Source organism: Lathamus discolor, chromosome 2, assembly GCF_037157495.1.
Source record: "Lathamus discolor isolate bLatDis1 chromosome 2, bLatDis1.hap1, whole genome shotgun sequence".
Taxonomy (NCBI): Eukaryota; Metazoa; Chordata; class Aves; order Psittaciformes; family Psittacidae; genus Lathamus; species Lathamus discolor.
The window spans coordinates 40653717-40676367 of NC_088885.1; the positions used below are offsets into that span (position 1 = coordinate 40653717).

Here is a 22651-nt window from a genome sequence, read left to right on the forward strand (position 1 = left end):
TCATGTTTGTGTCAGAGCCACTTAAGTCTTGCAAAATTAAAAATGTGAAAGAACCAGCCTAGTAAAGGCTTCTTCACCTGAATTTTATTGTTTGTCACTTAAAAGCTGTTTTAATTCCTTGTTAGTTCTAGGCAAAACAGGTAAAAATCTAATTTTCTTCTCATTTGATCTAACTGAGGATTTTCGGGGTGGGGGTGGAAGAGAGTAGCAAGGAGGAAGAATTTACAGCCAGAGGGAAAATTCCTTCTAACATGTGACTCAACTAGAAGAACAAAGGAATCATAGTTGCAAGTAATCTAGTATTTAGCCCAATTAAAATCTTTACTTTTTGCATTTTCCTCTAGCTTCAGTAAGATTGTCTTCGCATAGACTTAGTGCAATATACAGGTAGTCTGAAATGCGGTTACATGATTTTGCACAGTGCTGCATGCTGAGACAACTGCATCAGTGTTTCGGTCTAGCAATAAATGTTTTCTGCCTTCAAGCTGAAGCTTATTTAGCTTGGCTTATCGGGTGCTGCTGTAGCAACCATCAGTCTCCAGGCAACTGAGGCACATTGACCTCTTCGTTGAACTGAGTGTAGCACTACTTCAGTTTAGCTGCCTGAGACAATAGTAATGGTGTTGAACATGAAAAATGTGAAAATAAAAATATTTAGATGAAAACAAATGTTTAGGTTTGAAAACGATTTCAAGTGTACGTGGTGTATGCCTTGTTAGAAGCTGCAACGTTCGTTGCTGAGGCAGTCCCCACATAGACCTTATGTAAAATGTTGGGAATCTTGCAAGCATTTTTACACAGCAGTAATTCTGCTACAGTAGGTTTTTACTCAGATAGTAAGGACTATTGGGGTTTATTTAGAAAGTTAAAATACATGTGTTTTTGAATAAGTGGCTGATTATTATTACTGTTTTTGAAATTATAGATGCTCTTGAAAGCAGTTACTGTTCTTTCAGATCCATTGTTTGCAGTATTAGAGTGTCTGGCTCTCTTTAGAATACTCAGGTGAAGAAAATAAATTGCTATATGGGTATATGGGGTTTGTTCCCTAATCAGGTCATTCTTTCGGCTAGTCAATATGAGAATGAAATTGTGATTCCTGATACAGAGGTTAATGTTCTTAAGGAAAACAGATTCTTGGGTAAGATATTGCTTCCATTGTCTATGTAGAGCACATACAGGTTAAGTGCTATGAAGACAGAAGTAGATGGAAAGGATGGAGGAACAAACTTGAGGTAAAAGGGATTTGTGTTAAAACTATAGCTCTGATTTCAGTTAGGTTTGTGGGGGAGGTGGAGCAATCACAGGGTCTTTGTATAGCTTCCTTTTTAAAAACAAAACAAACATGCAACAAACCCTCTTAATGAGGTAGCATTCTACTAAGTCATTATACAAGTCTCTTTTATGTCTAATTTATAAATAAATTTTAATTTGTTAAAATTTTATATAATGTTCAGTTTAGCATGGAAGAGATGAGTAAACCGGTAGTACAGTCGAGGTTATAGCTTTTGCACATTATTGGAAGAGAGGCCTTGTACCCATGTGGTTTTTAATGACTTGATGTGCCCTTGTTGTACACTGGGCAGAGGTATAAATTAGTTTCTGTAGGTGTGCCATTAATTTTTCATTTTGCCTTTCAAATCCTACTGTGTTTCCCAGTTGCATTCATTCATGCCCTTCTTGGAAAATACTTGAGTGCTGCTGTTTGGAGGTTAGATGGTTTCATTTAATGGAAAGATTTATTTATACATTCACTCAAAACAATTGATTCTCAAAGACAGTATTTGATTATTTGCTTATTCATAAACAAGTGTCTTCATTACAGCTGGAAGGTTGAAGTACTTATTTTTACTACTAATATAAAAATTACTAATGATGTGAATAATGTACCCATCGGATGATTTTACATGTCATGTACACAGTTTTCCTGACAGATTTTGATTACAATAATTTATAAATTCATAATTAATGCTCTTTGTGATTTAAAAGTTGCTTTTGTCTTATAAGATATCTTGAACGCTTTTTCTGATTTCAGCTTTTCCAGCCTCCTAATAAAGCTTTTCAGTTAATTCCTTTATTTTAGCCAGTTAATGAAAACACTGATAATAAATTTGCACCTTCATTATCTGTGTTAAGCAAGCCAAACCCAAACTCTAAGGACTTCAAAGTGCTTGGATGGTAATGGTGGCATATGGGAAGGGTTATCTTTTCAATTCCAGTATTGCTTTCATAGAATGAGTGAGTAAAAGACTACAGTGAATGTTTGGGGTTGATCCATATTCATGATGTATGTGTGGTAGCAAGGTGGGGTGAGGTTGCCTGTAAAAAGTACACCTTCCGCTTTCAGTCATCGGTAGTGCTGGAGGCTATTTTAGTAAATAAGTCAATAGAGTTTGTTTGAAAATCAGTTATGTTCAACTTACAACTATGAAAGCCAAAATATAAATTAAGAAGGTGTAAATGCAAGTATTGGTTAAGATATAGTGTTTTTATCATGCTGCATTTTAGTGTTGTGTTGTGTTAGTTATTTTGAAAAGTCATATGATGGTTTTCAGAAGAAATGTGGAAATAGGTTTTTATTAAGAAATTTCTGTGTTGTCCTCAATTCTGTCCTTGACTCCATCTGTATTTCTTGGCATATAGGAAAATAAACAGGAATTTGGATATTTTTTTTCCATTGGAAACAAGGTCTAGATAAGATTTATAAACAAATTCCATGTTTGTGGTGAAAATATTCAAGCGTTGTGATGCATGAAAAGCTATTGATGTGGCAGAACTTAGCCATCCTAGAAATCTGTTTGCATTGCTGCAGTTAACTGCAGACTGACCACCCTTCTGTGGGGTATAGTGGCATCCCAGATGAATAACAGATTTCAGAGAAGGCAAGTGATGATGTGTAGCCGTGGTCCCTCCACATTTCCTAAATGAAGTTAAAGATGGTACCAGAAGTACTGAGACAATAAAAGGAAGCATTAACACTTTCTTCCCATTGCATTGAAAGAAACAACAAGAAAGCCAGGAAAAAACAGCGGTTACATGCTCTCCATTACGTAACTGGCCATAAAAATCCTAGGGATAAAAATCACTTTTCTTCACTTCCCAAGTTAAGCTAGGAAACATAAGGCCAGGTTGCTTTTGCTGCTGTCACTTGATAGGCATCTCTTCTCACTTCTCAAGTAAAGCAGTTTATATATATTATCGATTTTTTATTATCATTATGTACATAGCATTAGTATGTTTTCATATCTAACCTCATTTAATTGCAATGCAGGTTTTAATTTTGATGTTATTTTCAATAGTACATTGTTCTGATAAATGTTGCTTGTCATTGACCAAAATACATCAGCTTAAGATAACTTAGCAAGCAGTTGGCCTAGTGCTTGAATTTCCTTCCATATGTCATGAAAAAAAGCAATTGCATGGAAAGGAGTAGTGATGTCTTCTGAGAAGTGTAGCAGGATAGCTCACAGAAAATTCAGCTTGCAACTTTATGTGCATTAACATTTTTTATACTTTCTGGTAGTAGTTGGCCATGAGAAATAGTTGCTGGTGATATCTAGTGCTCTTGATTGCTTTGTGTTAATAGGAACAAAGGGTAGTTTTGCAGCTTCTATCACAGCATCATGCTGTGGTGAAGAACCTAGAATGATTGGTAGATGGCATGACCCCAACCGCATTAATCTGGTACTCATACTGTAAGGGGTATAGACAGTACAGGAGCAATGTTTTTATTTTAAACAAGAAATAAAAATAACCTTTGAAATTATTGTTGACAAATATATATTAGCTGAAGTAGGTAATTAGGTGAACTGTCACTAATTGTAAAGCATCACTATGATATAATGCAAAGCTACAATATAGCAATGAATGTTTTTAAAGCAGAGAGGAAATGGGATGTTGACTGGATATAAACTGATTAAGAAGCATCTTGGAATTGGTTGTTCCAGCCATCCATGTTGTCCTATCATGAAAGGAGGAGAGTTCAGTAATGGTTTAACTACAATTAAATCCCTCCCCTTTCTTTATGGAAACTCAACTGTAGGCATTTCAGCATTAGCCTAAACAATAGTTTTGAATATGTTAAGCCCCTAACAATTAGGGAGCAGTTTGGGGCATTGAATAATGTGGAATGATGCAATTGAACCTGACAGCTTCAACAGTCAGCCTACTCATGGGACCCGAAAGTTGTTCACACTTGGTTTCATCTCTCATCACACGCTGAGTATTAAAACCTTACTGGTGTGGAGCTGATGCAGAAATGAGGCCTGTTATCAGAAAATATTTCATAGCATAAAACTTGAAAGGTACAGGGGAATAGGCATGCTCAATGGTTCTTAAATGTTTGAGACCTAATCTAATTGTGTGCACCTAAGTATTGTATCATTTGTCACCCCTTTGGTGGTTTGTTTTTTGTTGTGTTTTTTGTTTTTTGTTTAAAGAACATAATAACTTTTGAAATGAAGAAACTGTATTCCCTGGAAATTTAAGTAAATACCCAGTTATGAATGCAAATAGTTGTCAACTTGGGAAATTTTATAGTCACACTGTTACAGTAAAATACAGTTTTGGAGTGATGCAAGCAAATATCAAACTACTTCAAATACTTCAGAGTATATGTATATATACAAGTTAAATTTGGTTAAGTTGCAAGTCTTACTCTTCTAATTAAAGAATATACTTGCACTTTCTTGCTGCAGAGGAAGTGTTTTTAGACATCAATCAAATATCAATCATTTATTCTTACTGCACTTGGGCATTCCATGAATTGCAGTGTATCTTCCTTCAGTGCTGCTCCGCTGCTTATTGCTTTACTGATTTATTGAACATGCCATAAATGAAAGCAGGGTATGCTATACCTCTAAATGGGCTTAAATCCTTCTGCTAAAATCTTTTCAGGAAAATTTGCTGCCTTTTCAAAATAAATACTTAGCAGTCTCTCTATTTCATTAGCTCATACATTTTGATCATGTATTGTGTTGACTATTTAATCAGAATCAGCTGAAATAAAGAATCGTACAGCTTTAAAAGTTCTACATTTTAGAATGTGTTTCAGTCCTGTGACCTTAATATGTATTGACAGGATGATTGCGCATTTTTAATAAATGCTAGCTACAGCTTGTTTTGACTGCGAGTGAAACATGAAGCTTCTATTTCACCTTTAAATAATGTGGCACTCCTCCACCTTCTCTACTTTTCTGTCAGATGAAGTTGTCACATACGTAATAAAGCTTCGCAAATCGTTATTCTTGTCATTTTACCTTGCCATTTAAGAAAAGTATTTTCAAAGTTTTTTATTTACCTTCAGCTTACTTGAACAGTTTTATTATGTGACTTTTTCCTTTGAGAGTTGCTTAGGATACATGATGGCAGTAGAACTTCTGTAGTTCCAACTTGTAGGACACCTTTACTATTAATTTAAAGTATAAACAGGGGTTAAGTTTAGGGTGAACCACCACTTGTGAAAAAACTGAAGTTCTTAGATGTTGTGTAGGTCTTTTGATCTGTTGAATCAACCCACTTAGCAAACATTGTTTAATTCCTTTGATGTCTTTTGTTTTGCGATGTGATGGTTACTCAACAGATTTTAGCAACTCCTTTCAAGATACTTAGATACTTTTAGAAAGTTCTTAAAGCTATTTGGTCATGTTTCAATCCAATGCTGATTATAGCTGCCCTTCCATCATAAATTAATATATAGTTGCTGTTGCAGTTTTAAGCAACCTTGGGGTGAGGGTTACACAGAGTAAAAGTATAGCAGCTTCTGTTTAAAATGTGAGCAGTACATTTACAAGAATTGAGAATTATTTTATAGAAATATTAAAAAACTAAACAGAAATAAGACCTGGTGTTTGTAGTTAAAAAACCAAAAAGGCATGAACTGTATTAGTAGAATTCATAACTTCAACCAGTTTATTTAAATGAAGTATATATATTTTATTTTGGTAGTCTTGTCTCTTAGATATGGGAGCAAATAATGGTTGAATCTTGTGATATTCCATTCTGTAAGGTTTCTTCAGTGAAAGGATTTGACAGAAAACTACATTGTTTTTGAAGTTTTGGTTTTGAGAGGAAAACAGCTGTAGGTTACTAAATAGTTGAGTTGGAATAGGCGCTTATTAAGGAATATAGCAGGAGCTGTGTGGTACTACTGCCGTCATCAGTAAGTGTTACAGTACTAGTATGTGCTGTACTTCTGGAAGCTGTTATATCTGGGTAGGTGGAAATGCCTGTAGTATTTTTAAGATTTAAAACTAATTTCACATTAATTCTAGAAAAGACATGCAATTCCTTAAAAAAGGGAAATAACAGCCACATTTGGAGTGGAACTAGGTTTTGCAATCTTGTGCATGTACCTTTAAATTGAGAAGTGAAAAAACTGATCTTTGTAAATAATTACTTGTGGCTTTTTCTAACTTTGTGACAGTAGAAGAATGTAAGTATCAGGCACAATTTCTCACCAGTATATAGTAAATAAAGCATCATTGAAAACAGTTGTGTGAATTCATAAAAGTCCATTCATCAAGTTTAATATGTTGGCTGAAAGCCAAAACTTAATGGTAGTGTGTGATTCTTTCCAGAGACATAGTTTATACTCTGTAATATTTTGCTGTAATAACCAGTATGTTTCCTCTGTCTCTTGTGTGCAGTTATACATGTCAAAATGTCCCACAAATTGAGTTCCTTACTGTTCACCTCCATTTTCTGTTTGCCCCCCCAAAGTAAAGGTTGTTTACATTTTCTTAAAAGATTCATTTTAAGGCCAGTGATAACACCAGTTGTGTATCTTTGACTTCCCCCTCCCCCAAGTATTGCAGTCCTTGCTTTGCTCTGAAGTAATTTTTTTCATCAGGTAGGAAAATGCCTTTTTAATAAGGCAGTGCCTTTTTTTTTTTCTTTGATTGCCTGTCCCTGCAACTCAGCATTTAACACAAATCTTTTCTTCGAAAGGGAAAAAGCGTAAGCAGCCAAGGAAGAAGGTATTTTTATTGCATTGGATTATGCAAGATTTTGGCCAGCCTCCTTAGCTTCATCTGTTTAAGGGTTCATTTTCGCTTGTTTGGCACAAGTCCCAGCAGAGACCTTCAGAATTGTGGTTAGCAACATGAATGAACACAAACTTTGGGAGCTCTTCAATAAGTAGAGCTGGCCAACTGCCAAAAATACAGTTCCTTATATGGGGTCAGGGCAAAGCTGTGATTCCCGGAGCCCCCTATTGTATAGAAAACATACTTGTAATGGCTGTTTGCGTTCTTTAAAATAAAAACAAAACAAAACAAAAAAACACCAGGCTTCCAAGTCTATCAAAATAGGAAGTAACAAAATAGTGTGCAGGTTTTACTAATGACGGAGTTGAGCAGAGGAAATATGGCTCTGTGTAGTTAAACTTATAGAGCTGAAAGTTGGACCTTTTGACCTCCACAGCCGGCTTGTGATGTAAGGAACCCAGGCATTTGTGAGACATCTGTTGTCTACCTGCCCTTATTTTGTAAATGGTTTAATAAGATTAAATAATTAGTAGGATAACCACATGGTCCTAGCAATGAGTGCATACTTCAGGATTGCAGGGAAGGCTGCCCATCCTGCTACACTGGGGTTGTTTTAAAAATGCAATTTAGGTATTTTTTAATATTTACTGCAGTAATTTTTACATTGGAAAGGGTTCTTTTTCGTTAACAGGTCTTGCCAATAACAAGTAAATCATGCTTTGAAACCTGATATATTTTCAGAGTGCTGCAATTTTATGTCTATACTGTTGAATGGAAATGAATATTTTTTCTTTTAAATATATTGTTTTGAGAAAACATTGAATTAAAAATAATAATTGTGCATTATGAATATATTCTTTAAAATATATTTAGCATTTCTCCCTCTTTTTTATGAAAGGGATTCAAGTACTAACTGGTTTCTTGCAGGCAAACACCCTACCTGGATCATCTCTCAGTCTGCCACCATCCCACATGTACGGCAATAGGCTGAATCCAAATTCGGCAATGGCAGCACTTATAGCTCAGGCTGACAACAGCCAAGCAGGTAAGTGTCCTGCTGCTGGTGACAAAGGTGCAACTTTACAGACTTCGGTGTTCTTGAAAAGATTGTGGAATTTTATTTCTGAAGCCTGCTCAGCATCTGTATAAAGTTGTGATATGTTGGAAGGAAATCCTCGGTTGTCCTGCAGAACAGAGCTGGTTACCTCCACCTCCACCCCCCCACCCCCACCCCCGCCCTTTTTTTCTTCCCCCTTTTTTTTTTAGTCCCTGAAATGTAAATGTTTAAGCAGAGCCATCAGCAGGCAGGAATGCAACAATGTCTCCTGTGACTTCTGTGATTGATGTGTTCAGTTCGGAGCTCTTTGCAAGGAGAGTAACACAGCTCTGGGTTTTGTCGTGAATAGCTGAAACCTTTATTTGCATAATTCATGAAATTGCATTACATACAACTCGGTGTGAAAGAGATCCCGTTAGAGAGCTTGCGCAGCATTTAATAATCTTGTGAATATTTACCGGTTGGCATTTGGGTCCACTGGCTCTCCTCGTTGGTTTTAATGAGCTGCGGGCTTTGCTTTGTCTCCTTCCCCGGTAAGGATTTGTTGACATGTCCTGGTAGCCATGCCTGTCTGGGGGAAGGGAACGAGTTTAGCAGTTTACCAAGAATGGATCAGTCATGTCTTTGCCCTCCAAGAGGTCGGAGGTCGCTTGACTCAGAATGGGGGGAGGGCAACCTTGAAGGGGGCAGATAGGGTTATTTTATTGAGAGGCCATAGGGAAAATAACCCTTTTGAGTCCTTCCAAGCAAAACGTTTTCGTATATTTAATGAGGCCTTTTTTGTTTGTTTTACTACCTTTCTAGCAAGGGTCTTTCCTATGCTTCTGCTTATAAATAGGAATTAGTGAATTACACGCTTTCATAAAGTTTTCAGTAAATTTGCAGAATAAGGTGTGCTTGTTAGACGGCAGCAGCGAGTTTAATGCGTTCCATATTTTATGAGTTGTTTTGGGATGCAAAGTGTTAAAAAAATACAGAGCATCAGGATTTGCTGTGATAAGCATACAGATTAGCTGTCCACAGCTGTGATTCATTACTTTCACCGTACAAATTAAAAGTGGCTGAGGGGAGGGTACTGCAAATGCAAACCACGCTTCTGTGCTGTAAAACTGAAAGGAATGAAAGAAGTGAACATAATCCATGGCCTGGTACAGCCTCAGAAATGTGTAAGGACAACACCTTACATGCTACAGTTCAGCAATCTTAAACTAGTTACGTATTCGCTTTTCAGCAGTAACTACAGATGGAAGTTGAGATTTAAGGTATTTTTAAAATATCTACATCAGCTTTAAAACTCTTATCTAAGATGAGTCGATTTATCAGCTGTGAAATATTTACACTGCAGATCAAGATCTCGGAGATAATAGCCGCAGCCTTGTTGGCAGAGGAGGTTCACCCAGAGGAAGTCTCTCACCACGGTAAGCATTATTTACACTGGAGAGTGCAGGCAAAGGAAATGTTTTAAGATTTGGAAACTTCGCTGTCTTTTTACTAGTAATACATAAGTGTTTTAAAAGCCTGTATATTAGTGTGTGTGTGTGTGTGTGCGCACGTGTACATACATTTATTTTTCTATAGATATAAAAAAATCCCAAAACCCTAATATGTCCAGATAGCTAAAAAATGTGCTGAAATTTCCTTTTATATCAACAGAAATTAGGTTTACAAATGAAGGACTTTATGTTGGAAATGGAGACTTGCTTTAGAGGGATTTATCTGTGATTTACTCCACATGTACTTCTTACCTCAGATTAGTTATTTTTAATCTTATTTGCAAAATTTCCAAAATCCTGTAGATTTAAGACTACAGTGATCACGGGGAATAAGATGGTCTGAGAAGTTAAATATCATTAAAAATTTCAATCAAATATTTTCTTCCTTATCCATCACTACTTCAAAATATGCAACAATTCTCAGGGTGGTGGTGGGGAAATACCTTTTTTGTCCTGCTGCATTTCACATCTACTACAGAAGTTTGGCATGAGAATTCTGCTGGAATTATGTCATGTTATTTTGTTTTAAAACACTTGCTGTTAAAATTTCAATATTGTGTTTTAAATACTTCAGTAATATTTTCCATGTATTTTAAGTGAGCCTTTGTTTTCAAAAGACTTTATTTTTATTCCATACGAATCAGATTTTACTGTGTTATTACTATTTGTTTTGGGGTGTTTTTTGCTTAGGGGCTCACCACGGGGATTTTATCTTAAAAAGGATTTTAGGATACCTAAAAAGAATGGTAGTTACACAGATACAGCATTGTAACAATGAATTTGATTGTTACAGCATGTGTTTATTACAGTAATTTATAATAAATACCTCCAAATTAGATAATTTAATGTACATGCCTGGTGTTGTTGATCTTGTATTATATTCCTTCATTAATCAAAAAAGACTTCTTGTCAAATGGGGTGAGAATATCCATTATAGTACTTAGGTGCTATTAACTAGTCATGAACTGGCTTTTCAGCTTTCCCATACGTGTTGCCTCTTAAGACAATAAAAAGAGAATTTACAAATCAGTTTAGATTTTGTTCTTGATATAAATACATATATTTACATTAGCATATAAATCTTTATATACATAAGAAATGGGTCTGTATATATACAGCCAAGTAAGTTAAGAGAATTTTGCAGAGGGAAATGCTCAACAATTAGGGAATTCCAGAACTTCTGATTTTGATTAAGTACTCCTCCTCTGCATACATGTTGTGGTAATTACCAGTTTTAATGTCTTCTTAGTTAATATGCAAAGGCATGGTCGTTATACGATTTGCAGTAGGCCGTAAGTTGTGTTCAGGTTGTATTTACGTAGAATATTTGAGAAGCTAAACTCCTTAAGTGTGATGCTTCCATGGAGTGTGTGTTCAGGATATATATATTCCAGTACTCACAACATGGTCAAATTTCAGCTGGCTTTGATGATACAAAGACCACCTCAGTCTGCTGTTGCAGAGCTTCCTTCAGCATATGGAAGCTGTAGTATTTCGCAAAGAGCAGATAGCTTTTGCTTGGCAGTAGATTTGTTCAAGAACAAGCCAGAAAAGGTGTGGGGGGGAGGGGGTTGGTGGAGAAATTACTGCTGTATTTCCAGAATGGAAAGATAGAAAAACTTGGTCTGAAGTACCCAGCATGGAAAAAATTTAGGTAACTTACCCATTCAGTTAAGTTCAGTAGTCAGCAAATTTCACCCCTGGTTTGTGTAGTAAGAAAGATAGACATATGTCAGTGTTTCTAAAATGTGTAGCAAATTCTGCACCTTCCCCAATTAAATATTTTTGTTTTATATATATATATAGTGAATATATAAAAATGGTAATTTAAAATACCATTTATAGTGATTTAAAAGGTAACTTCAGAAATCTGCCATCTGAAAACTTAGCAGCTCTGAATGTTACCTGCTTTGTCTGTTACCATTATTTTCCTGCAAGTTCTGACTCTGTTCCCTTTGAAGCTTATGAGGTACATAAATAACACACTGCTCCAAAAGAACCATGTCATTTTCAAATAGTTGCTTAAAATAAAAACACTTGCAGAAACAATTGTTTGCTGTTGATGACACAGCTTTTTGGAGAAGACGTATGTGACTCATGAGCTGTATGGTCATTTCAGATCCATATTGTTATATCTTTGTTCCTCTGTATAACCACAGTGTTTGATGTTTAAGCTGTCATATTTAAAATTTTAATATATATATGAGAAATATAAATATACTTGGTATATGTGAGCTGTTTCTGTTTTGCAAAGGAATTGCTGCTTTTCCCAAGGTGGCACCTGAACTTTTTTTACCCCATACTTAACCTTCTATTTTAAAATGTATTATGTAATACCTGCATCAAAATACGTATGTATGCCTATGTCTAAATGCCCATATGCCTCAGTATCTAAATTCCAATTAATACTATCAGAGTACGAATAACTGTACTGCAGGATTAAACAAAAAACAGTTTTGAAAGTAAGCAAAGTATGAAACATGAAGCAAGGGATTCCCCTCTCAGTGACAGCGTCGGACCTGTATATATATCACATTTATAATCCTATTGGAAACTATGGTTGCATATTATTTGGAATAAGGATTTATCCGTATATGCAAGATCATGTCTAGTGGGTGAGTTCAGCTGGGAGAAGGATGGACTGACTAATGTTGTGATACATGAAAATCTAGATTTGTTTTTTTGTTTTTCTCTCCTTCTATGCAGACTTCCACTGAAGGATTGCACAGGGTTATAGAGTCATGTGTTGCTTTGTTTCTAACTTTGTGAAACTGATCCAAAACAGTCCTAAGCCCAAGAAGAATTTTGTTGGTGATTTATAATGCAAATAATGCAATCTGTTAGAGTAGCTTATGTGCCCTTCAAAAGCATGCGTGCAGAGAAGGAAGTTGCTGGGGGGGGATGTGTTCGTGGTGGTTTTCTGTATTTGTTTTCTGGTTTTGGTTTTGTTTGATTGTGTTTTATTTTTCTTTTGTTTTTTTTTTTAAAGTGTGGTGTTTGTGTGGAGTGAAGTACATCTGTTCAGAATGTTTCCGCATAAACCTTCCTTCTTATCACTTCAGCACATTGTGTAAACAACTAGTTTTAAGGGTGTTTTTGCCATGTCTGTGCTGAACTGTTAAATGCAGTTGAGTTGTCATCTCTTGTCAAAAAGCACTACCTTGGTTACCCATTCATCAGGGCTTTTTTGTTTTAACAAGTGTTTTTCTTCTTTCATCCTGTATGCAAAAGAGGAATTATTTATAAATACTTACAGAGCTCTTAAGTCACCTACTTAAAACCTTTTCTCTAAAAATCGCTTTGCTCTGGTGCCTGCAAAATGCTTGACAGTCATTAGGTAGCTAATGTGCTGTGACCACAGCTTATTACGCTAATCATAATTAACACACTGATTTCCTGAACTCTGTATGTTGTCCTGTACTGGGACTATGGTGGTCTTGTTGGTAAGTTTGCACTACATGTAGAACAACATGGCTGTGATCCTGTAACGGCACCAGTAGTTACTGCTCACAGTAATAGCACGTAATAATCTGAATCTGAGCTCACTGCAGTTGATAGAAATACAAAACAAACTAACCAACCAAAATCCACCAGCCAGCTGTTAGTGGACTTTGGTGTTGGTCCTGTGTGAGAAATGGAACCATGCACACATGAGGCCAGAATCCCAAGTCAGAAATACACTGAGCATCTGGTTTTGTTCACAGGTTAAATTCTTCTCCATCTAATGCAAAAGTAGCCTTCTCGTAGGTCCTGAGGGGGAACAAGTTAGGCAGTGGAATTATATATGGCCTTCCTATGTGGAAGTACCATTACTGTGCTGATCTTAAGAAAATGTTTGTATTTTCCCAGTTTTTTCTGGGAAAAATTTGAAGATTTTTTTAATACAGGTGTTTTATGTATCCATATACAATGCTTTACTGCTGTAGAAGCATGTATTGTATAATTTAATACAATGCTGTTTGTTAGGTGTTACGGTAGTCTGTATACAAGAAGAGGTTATGTGCTTTCTCAGTATAAATTCTCTTGCTGTGAAATATTACGTCTTTCTTTTATTAATGCCTTGGCAGTGAGAACCAGGAGTTCCTAATGATTTTGAGGAATTAACTTAGTCTCAAGATATGTAGGTGCTAGGGCCTGATATAAGGTAAGAAACTTCAACAGCCTTTTACTAATGCGTTTTCTTCCATTCTTTTCTTTAAACAATAAATGGCAATATTTTCAACAGATCCCCTGTAAGCAGCTTGCAGATTCGCTATGATCAATCAGGGAACAGTTGTGGGGAAAATTTGCCCCCAGTAGCAGCCAGCATAGAACAACTTCTGGAGAGGCAATGGAGTGAAGGACAGCAGTTTTTGTTAGAGCAAGGCACCCCTAGTGACAGTAAGTACTCACATTCTGTTTATTACTGCTTTTGTTAACTGTTATTCAGAACAACCATTCCAGTGCTTGTCCAAGAACTTAAAAAAACCCTTATTTTCTGCTGTGAATAGAAATTTAGCTGTAGTGTATAATGTAGCTATTGTGTATAATTGTAATGGAGTTCTTAGTGTAGCCCATGGCTTCAGTAGATTACAAAATAATTCCTTATAATTATCTACATTTTTATGGATGGGGAAATTGTGTCATGCAAGAGGAAGTGACTTCCAGATCCAACTGTTTGGTTGCAAAGTTCAGAAATTAATTCTGGAGTCTTAGATCCATGCCTGTAAATAGCATGGCACAGTTCCCCAGTTTGCCTTACATTGTGTGATATAAACTGGCATAATAATTTATTATTGTTACATTGTTCATTTTGTAAATCTAAACTGCCTATTTCTGTTGCTGTTTTAAAAAGTATTTACACATGTTAAGCAGGTGCCCTGCTAGGCTTTCATATCTTTATTGTGTTCGAATTCTCAAAGCAAACAAATCATTATTTTCTCAAGTTATGTTTAAGAGAGTGGCATAGTCCGAGAATGAATATGTTAAAAGCATAAGTGATGAGTACCTGCATATTTATCTGGATCTCTATATTCAACAATACGTCAGCATTAAAGACAATGACTGAATGCATTTTTAATTATTGTTTTTTTAATATCAGGTTAGAGTTTATGTTCTTTTTTATTGAACATATTATTCCTCTCATTGGTAGTGTAAAGTGGTATCTAGTTGGTATTTTTATGAATGGTATCCTGACAAAAATGCTAATTGTGAGGAAATTCATGCAGGGATAATCCTTTAAACATGATAGCTGGAGGACAGGTTTAGCTAAGTCTTATTGCATCTCATTTGGGCTCACTGAGGGTTCCTTTGTATGTTCTTGAAGAGGAGGGATAAAAGCTAAATCCTTGGGAAATGACCAGATGTGCCTATACCAGTAGACTTATGTCTGTAGTAGGCCCAGAGGTCATGTTAAACAAATACAATTTAGAATTTAAAAAAAAAACGGGGGGCAGAAAAAAAGCCCTGTGGCTTCACAGTCCCACTCCAGCACCAGTTGGGAAATGCGAGTCCTGAAACCAGAGTGGAGTTTGGGAAAACTCTGCTTGGTAAAAATCAGGTTAGTACAGAAAGAAGAGGATGCCCTTTTCATGCAAAAAGGGGTGGTAACTGCAGTGCTCACACAGTGCTCCCTGCTGGGTGATTTGTAGATCGCCACTCACAGCACATGGGATCTCGTGCTCCCACCAAGGTGTGTTGTGATCACTTCACATTGGATGACATTTTACTCATTCTTTCTGTGAGTTTATGATTTGCTGTTAAAGGCGTTAAAGCACAAAAACTCCCTTTTCACAAACTCGCTTGTTTTTACCTACATGTTGTTGGGTTGGATGTGTTCGTAGTTGAATGCAGTTTTGTCAAACTTCTTCTGTTTTGGTACTGTTTAAAGTTTTTAATACTGCAGCTGAAATAGATTTTTCCCAACTATGCAATTAACCTGTGCTACTGGAATAATGCTATTTTCATATTGTGGTTTGGGGCTCAGTTATCATGTACTGCTGTTTGCTTAAAATGACTGTCAGCCCTAATGATGTGACTTTATCTGTATTTAAGCCAGGGCGTAGCTATATTGCAAAATTGCTATCACATGTTATGTACTTTTTTCCTGTGCTTTAAATTACACAAGATTGATCCTAAATCTTTCCACTTAAAGTCAAATTTCTGTAATTTATCTCTCCATAATAATTTTATTTATATTTTCCATATGACTTAATACTGGTCTTAAAGGGTAATACAGAAATTAAAACAATTGAGATATTATTCATTCTTTGAAAGTGGTTGCGAAAGATAACATGCATTTTTACCTTAGTTTTAGGAATGCTGAAATCATTACACCAACTTCAGGTTGAAAATAGGCGGTTAGAAGAGCAAATAAAGAATCTGACCGCTAAGAAGGAGCGGCTTCAGCTACTCAATGCACAGCTTTCGGTGCCCTTTCCAACAATAACTTCAAATCCTAGCCCTTCTCATCAAGTACATGCCTTTCCAGTACAAGCAGGTAAGCAGAGGGGAGTATGAATGTGTCAGAGTAACTCGAACGCGTAGTTCTACGGAATAGCTATTTCGTCCACATATGCCATTGATGGAGGGATTGCATGTATATGTAGGATGAATATAGACATAAGTATTGTTAATGTATTTAAATGTTTGAAAGTCAATGGGAAGATTTCTAAGAATCATTGCTACTTGTTCCAGTGCAGTTTCTTTTTTACTTCAGTCTGGAGCACATCTGTTTGACTCTATTGATTCACCGATGATTAATATTTTACTCTTCAGAATGATTTTAAGGTTGACTTTTTCTATGTTTACCTTTGATGTTATTTTGAAATGTCAAATTATTCTGAATCTTTTCACGTTACAGAAACTTAACCTCTGTGTGTTTTTTGAAATAATTACTTTAGCACCTAGCACTGATTCCTTGAACAGCAGTAAAAGCCCTCATCTGGGAAACAGTTTTTTACCGGACAATTCTCTTCCTGTATTAAATCAGGTAATTTTTATTTGTTTCTTCCAAACTTAAACTTGTTACAAGTTAACTCCTCATAGTCCTTGCTTTGTGCTGTTAGGTGAAATCTTATGTAGCTGAGGGGGTTTTGTTGTTTGTTTTTACACCAGGAGATAACCTCCAGCGGACAAAGCACCAGCAGTTCATCAGCTCTTTCCACTCCACCACCTGCTGGGCAGAGTCCAGCTCAGCAAGGCTCAGGAGTCACAGGAGTTCAACAGGTCAATGGTGTGACAGTGGGGGCACTAGCTAGTGGTATGCAGACTGTAACCTCCACCATTCCTGCAGTGCCTGGTGTGGGTGGAATAATTGGAGCACTGCCAGCCAGCCAGCTGGCAATCAATGGAATTGTAGGGGCTTTAAATGGGGTAATTCAGACCCCAGCAACAATATCACAGAACCCTTCTCCTCTCACTCATGCAACCGTGCCACCCAACGCAACACATCCTCTGCCAACCACGTTAAATAACAGGTAAGAATTTGCTGGTTTTGTTTTCTCTCATAGTACTTGCTGTTCCTCAGCTTAGCTAGATTTTTGAACTATCCTATTCAAAATGTACTGTTTCTTCCTTAGCCTGTAGTTGTTCTGCTCCTCATCTGTGAATGAAACTAAGAGGACATTTAGTGGAAGCATGAATAGTCAAGTTAAAGAAAAACTGTTTTCTGTTTAACTTTTGGAAATCCCAGTGCCTGTTTTTTTTATCAAGTCACATTCCCAAACAAATGGGATTATGCAAATGTGCTTCAGCTCCTTTTATTTTTTTTTTTTTTTTTTTTTTAGTTCAGAAAACAATATTCTTTCTTCTGCCAATTGTTCTTCCAGGGTTAAAGGAGCGCTGGAAAAGCTACCATTTGTTGCAGTAAGAAGGGGGGAGGGGAAGAGGAAGAACAGTATACGGTCATGTAATTAAAGATGCAACAGGCATAACTAGCCGGAGCAGTAGCACAGTTGCATGGAGTTTTCAGTCCTCTGCATCTGACTCCAGGGACAAAAAAATTAGTTTTTCAAGGGGTGTTCCTAAGGATTTTTAAACGCATAAAAGAGGCCATGTTTGAGTGTTCGTAATAACTCTTCCCCAAAACCAGGTATCCTCACTAGCATAAACTGCTGCTGCCTGGGCTGCAAGGCAAATGGGTAACAAAAGGAGACAGCTGCTTTCCCCCAAGGGGAATGGGCTGCTTGGTCTGGAAGTATTTTGGGATAGAGCAGAGTCTGGGATAACTCATTCTCCCTCCTCCCCTTCTCCCCCACCCCCATCGTATTGTCTTTTGCTTAGGAAGAGAACTACGGTTCTGTGAAGAAAGAAATGCCTGCAAATAGGGAGTGGATTACTTGCCTTTAAGTAGAGTTTATTTTTGGAGATTATGGTGGATTACATGCCAAAAAAGGCACATGTGATTGGAATGATGCAAGGGTTCCCTAGTTCCATAGCTTCTTTTCCCAGTTCTTTCCTTCCTGCTTGTTTGCCAGCTCCTGAATGTTTGTGTACCATATCAATGTGTGGTGTTGCTGCAGTAGCCTCATAAAAACTGTATTGTGTTTTTTTGATGTGCTTTTTTTTGATTGTGTTTTTTCACTGAGGAGGTTCTGTTTCTTATAGTTTGTATCATATAGGAACATAAGATTTCATAGGTTAAAAGACATTTTGTTAATGAAAAGTTGGGTTTTTTTCTTGAGTATCGGAGGTCTGCTGAAAACACAAGAATTTTAATTACTATCCCCAAACTTGCGAGGGGGAGTGAGAAATGCTAGGCAAAATCAGTAAAATTAACCAGCTGTATAATGCTTTCTGCTTTCAGGTATTGCCAAAATATACTGGTCATGCTGCTGTTTTCTTACACAGTATTGTTTATACACAGGTTATATATTTCTGACCATATTGCAGAAGTTTTATCTGAAATTATTATTATTATTTGTTATTAATATCTCAGCTGCTTTTACTTTTGAATGTGTAGCCTAATGGCAGACTACTCTGGTTCAGGCAGAATACTGCAACTAGTATCCTGTTCATAAACTGTTGTTCTGACTCTTAGCATAGTCTGGAATACTCCAATGATTCCCTATTTCCTGTTGTTACAAGCATGTGATGTACAATTCTGCCAGCATTTCCATTTCGCTATTCCTGTTCTTGCATTTTCTCTTTCTGCAGTGCTCCCTCAATAATACTTACATAAAATTAATGTTTATATTAAATTTAAAGGTGCACTTTTCACACCATTCCCTGCTTTATTGAGCTCATGCAGATGATTTGCTGAGCCCTTCCTTTTGAAGTCTTTCACAATTGCCTCCATTTTCTGTGAGTTTTCAGTATTTCTAGTTTAGAAGGAACTAGTTTCCTCTAAGAAAAAAGTTGAGGCTGAGCAAGCACTAATGCTGATGAGTGCTAATGTGATTATAGCAATGACGTGTGCGTTCCTCAGTCCTGTTGCTTCCATTACAAGCACTTCAGTGAAAAATGCTTAAAAACTTCCCTGTTGCTGGGAACTAAGTTGTGAGGAGGCTCTAGGATGACTTTGAATGAAGGCAGGAGCAGGGGAAGTGTTTTCCACTGCTTGAGATTATTGGTTCTGAATCTACATGGACATGGCTTGTTCCTGCCACTCTGGAGTTCAGTGCTGTTTCAGTGGCAACTGTTTTGACTATTTCTTTAATGTTAAATTCCCCTCTGGGTATCACTACTCTTTGAACTAAGTGGGAAAGTTCAGTGGTAACAAGCATGTGCAGCCATGGAGGTTGGCTACTGTGCTGCTCTCTGAACCTGGTTAGATGGCATGGTAGTGATCAGTTTGGAGGTACTTTAAACTGGTATTCACCAGATGATGAAAAGCCACGTGAGAGTTCAGCCCTACTTTCTAACTTTGGTTTCTTGAGCTGTAATTAAAAGACTTCCCAGATTTTCCTGTGAATTGTTACTTAGAGTATCCTCCCAATGTTCAGAATATGTTTGGATGGTTTTGTGTGAAGGATAGGTAGATTATTCACCCATACAGGAAGACTTTATGCATATTGTCCTTATTCTTGTGAGCTTTTTAACTGTGGGATACAGGGAGGTGAGAAAACACTGATTTGCACTCTGCTGTTTGAGGGAGTTTCATATTCTGTGTAAAAGAGCCCACATTCATTTGGCAGAGAAAACTACTTGAATCTTTTCTGGGAACAAGATGGCTTAATACAGATTGCTTGCAACAGAGAGATTAAGTAATCTGAGGAAAAAGGATTGTTTCTTTACAGTCTCACAACCAGAGATGACTGTAGGATGGAGAGTTTCAGACTGATCATAGACCTATTAATGAAAGCTAGAAACGATTACCATTTACATTCCAAGCTGAGCTGGTTTAGAGAAGGCTCTGGTGAAATCCAGTGAACTGAACTGCTGCTTCTGCAAAGGTTGGAAGCTGCAGTGTTTTGTGGCTGAAGGTATTTTCTTTCAAGTGCCAATGCAGGGCAAGAGAGTAAGGCAGAGCACATAAAGAGACAGGAGAACAGTAGCAGAAAAGAGAAGTGCAAAAGTAAAACATATAAGAATAAAAGAAAGAGTGGGATAAAAGAATGAAAAAGCCAGTGGAGAACATCCATTCCAGTATAGAAGAATACAGAAACAGTGAGGTAAAAAGAGAAGAAGGAAATAATGGTAATGTTAGTCAGACTGAAGGTGCTTATTTCTTGCGGTTGTTACAAATATTTTGGATACAATTTAACTTGAAGCTATTTGAAGGAATTCCAGTTAATCAATGAGTGTCATTGTCATTGTTTGTCAAACATATGCACAGTTCTAGCTTGTTAGGCCTTAGTTTTCCTGTTGTAGCTCAGGAGTTTCCTTGGATAGGTGAAGTGTCATTTCTGCTTTCATCCAACAAACATTGCTAGGAGTTATTGGGGAATAAATAGAATGGTGTTACCCATTTTGTTTTCTGTTGCGTTGAATCCCTGGTATGTGCACACCTGAATGTTATGTGCAGTTCTGACTATGGAGTTTCAGAAAATTATATAATTCAAGGGGAAAAACAGTACAGCAAGAATAATCAGAGGCAAAATGGCTTGTACAGGACAAGGTCAGTAGAACTGACTTCTTTGCTGGGGATAAAGGCCATTGACAGGAGGTTTGAGAACCAGGAGAGTGGTAAAAGTGATGCTAAAGCAGATGATGGGAAATCATAGATTCATTTAGGTTGGAAAAGATCCTTAAGATGATTGAGCCCAACCTTTAACTTAACTCTGCAAAGTCCCTAAACTATGTCCCTAAGCACCACATCTACACATCTTATAAATACCTCCACCAGTGGCGACTCTATCACTGCCCTGGGCAGCCCTTTCCAATGCTTGACAACACTTTTGGTGAAGAAATATTTCCTAATATCCAGTCTAAACCTCCCCTGGTGCAACCTGAGGCCATTTCCTCTCATCGCATTGCTTGTTACTTGGGAAAAGAGACCAACACCCACCTCACTCCATCCTTCTTTCAGGCAGTTGTAGAGAGTGATAAGGTTCCCACCTAAGCCTCCTTTTCTGCAGGCTGAACATCCCCAGTTCCCTCAGTTGTTCCTCATCAGGCTTGTGCTCCAGACCCTTCACCAGCTTCATTGCCCTTCTTTGGACCTGCTCCAGCACTTCAATGTCTTTCTTGTAGTGAGGGGTCCAGATCTGAACACAGAATTTGAGATGCAGCCTCACCAGTGCTGGGTACAGGGGATGGTCACTGCCCTTGTCCTGCTGGTTACACTATTGCTGATACAAGCCAGGATGCTCTTGTCTTTCTTGGCCGCCTGGGCACAAGTTGGCTCATGTTCAGCAGCCACCAGTCAACACCCCTGGGCAGCTTTCCAGCCACACTTCCCCAAGCATGGGGTGCTGCATGGGGTTGCTGTGGCCCAAGAGCAGGACCTGGCACTTTGCCTTGTTGAACCTCATACACTGGCCACAGCCCATTGGTCCAGCCTGTCCAGATCCTTCTACAGAGCTTCTTGCCTTCCAGCAGATGAACATTCATACCCAATTTCGAGTCATCTGCAGACTTACTGGAGGTGCACTCGATCCCCTTGTTCAGATCATTGATAAAGATGTTAAACAGAACTGGCCCCACTGCTGAGTCCTGGGGAGCACCACTTGCCACTGGCCACCAGCTGGATTTAACTCCATTCACCACCACACTGTGCCTGGCCATCCAGCCAGGCTTTTTTTACTCATCCAAGCCATGAGGAGACAGCTTCTCCAGGAAAATGTTGTTGGGGAGGGACTCTTCATCAGGGACTGTAGTGACAGGACAAGGGGTAACGGGTTAAAACTTAAACAGGGGAAGTTTAGGTTGGATATAAGGAGGAAATTCTTTCCTGTTAGGGTGGTGAGGCACTGGAATGGGTTGCCCAGGGAGGTTGTGAGTGCTCCATCCCTGGCAGTGTTCAAGGCCAGGTTGGATGAAGCCTTGTGTGGGATGGTTTAGTGTGAGGTGTCCCTGCCCATGGCAGGGGGGTTGGAACTAGATGATCTTGAGGTCCTTTCCAACCCTAACTATTCTATGATTCTATGAAAACAGCATCGAAGTTTTTACTAAAGTTCAGGGCAAACATCCACAGCCTTTCCCTCATCCCCTAAGCAGGTCACCCTGTCATAGGAGGAGATCAGGTTGGTCAAGCAGGACCTCTCTTTCATAAGCCCATGCTGACTGGGCCCAATTGCCTGGTTGTCCTGTATATGCCAGGAGATGGCAGTCAGGATGTTCTGCTCCATAACCTTCCCCAGCACCAAGGGCAGGCTGAGAGGCCTGTAGTTCCCTGGGTCCTCCTTCTGGCCCATCTTGTAGGTGGGGGTCACATTTGCTAACTTCCAGTCAACTGGGACCTCCCCAGTTACCCAGCACTGCTGAGAAATGATGGAAACCGGCTCTGTGAGCACTTGCACCAGCTCTGTCAGGTGGATCTTATCTGGCCCCATAGAATTCACATTGACATACATTTCCCATTACCCATAGGAAATAATAAATGCAGCCCAGCACGTTTCCCATAGCACTGAGGCCATCCAATGAAGACGAAACAGTCTTGTGTTGCTTGCCTTGTCCCAGCAAAAAGAATAGTGATGCTATGGGTATTTTCATACTGTCTAGTTAATACAATGTTAAGTGTTGAGGTGATCCTG

General features: G+C 38.0%; 1 protein-coding gene across 7 annotated transcripts in view; it reads left to right on the forward strand.

Annotated features, from left to right (window-relative positions):
• The window catches only part of MLLT10 (MLLT10 histone lysine methyltransferase DOT1L cofactor), a 129730-nt gene that overhangs the window by 101621 nt on the left and 5458 nt on the right, over positions 1–22651 (forward strand). For all 7 annotated transcript variants that reach the window (XM_065666545.1, XM_065666546.1, XM_065666547.1 and 4 more), the window contains 6 exons: positions 7914–8031; positions 9389–9461; positions 13762–13916; positions 15826–16014; positions 16418–16506; positions 16632–16993. In XM_065666545.1, the coding sequence (XP_065522617.1) occupies positions 7914–8031; positions 9389–9461; positions 13762–13916; positions 15826–16014; positions 16418–16506; positions 16632–16993 (986 nt within the window). The remainder of the gene's footprint in view (positions 1–7913; positions 8032–9388; positions 9462–13761; positions 13917–15825; positions 16015–16417; positions 16507–16631; positions 16994–22651) is intronic.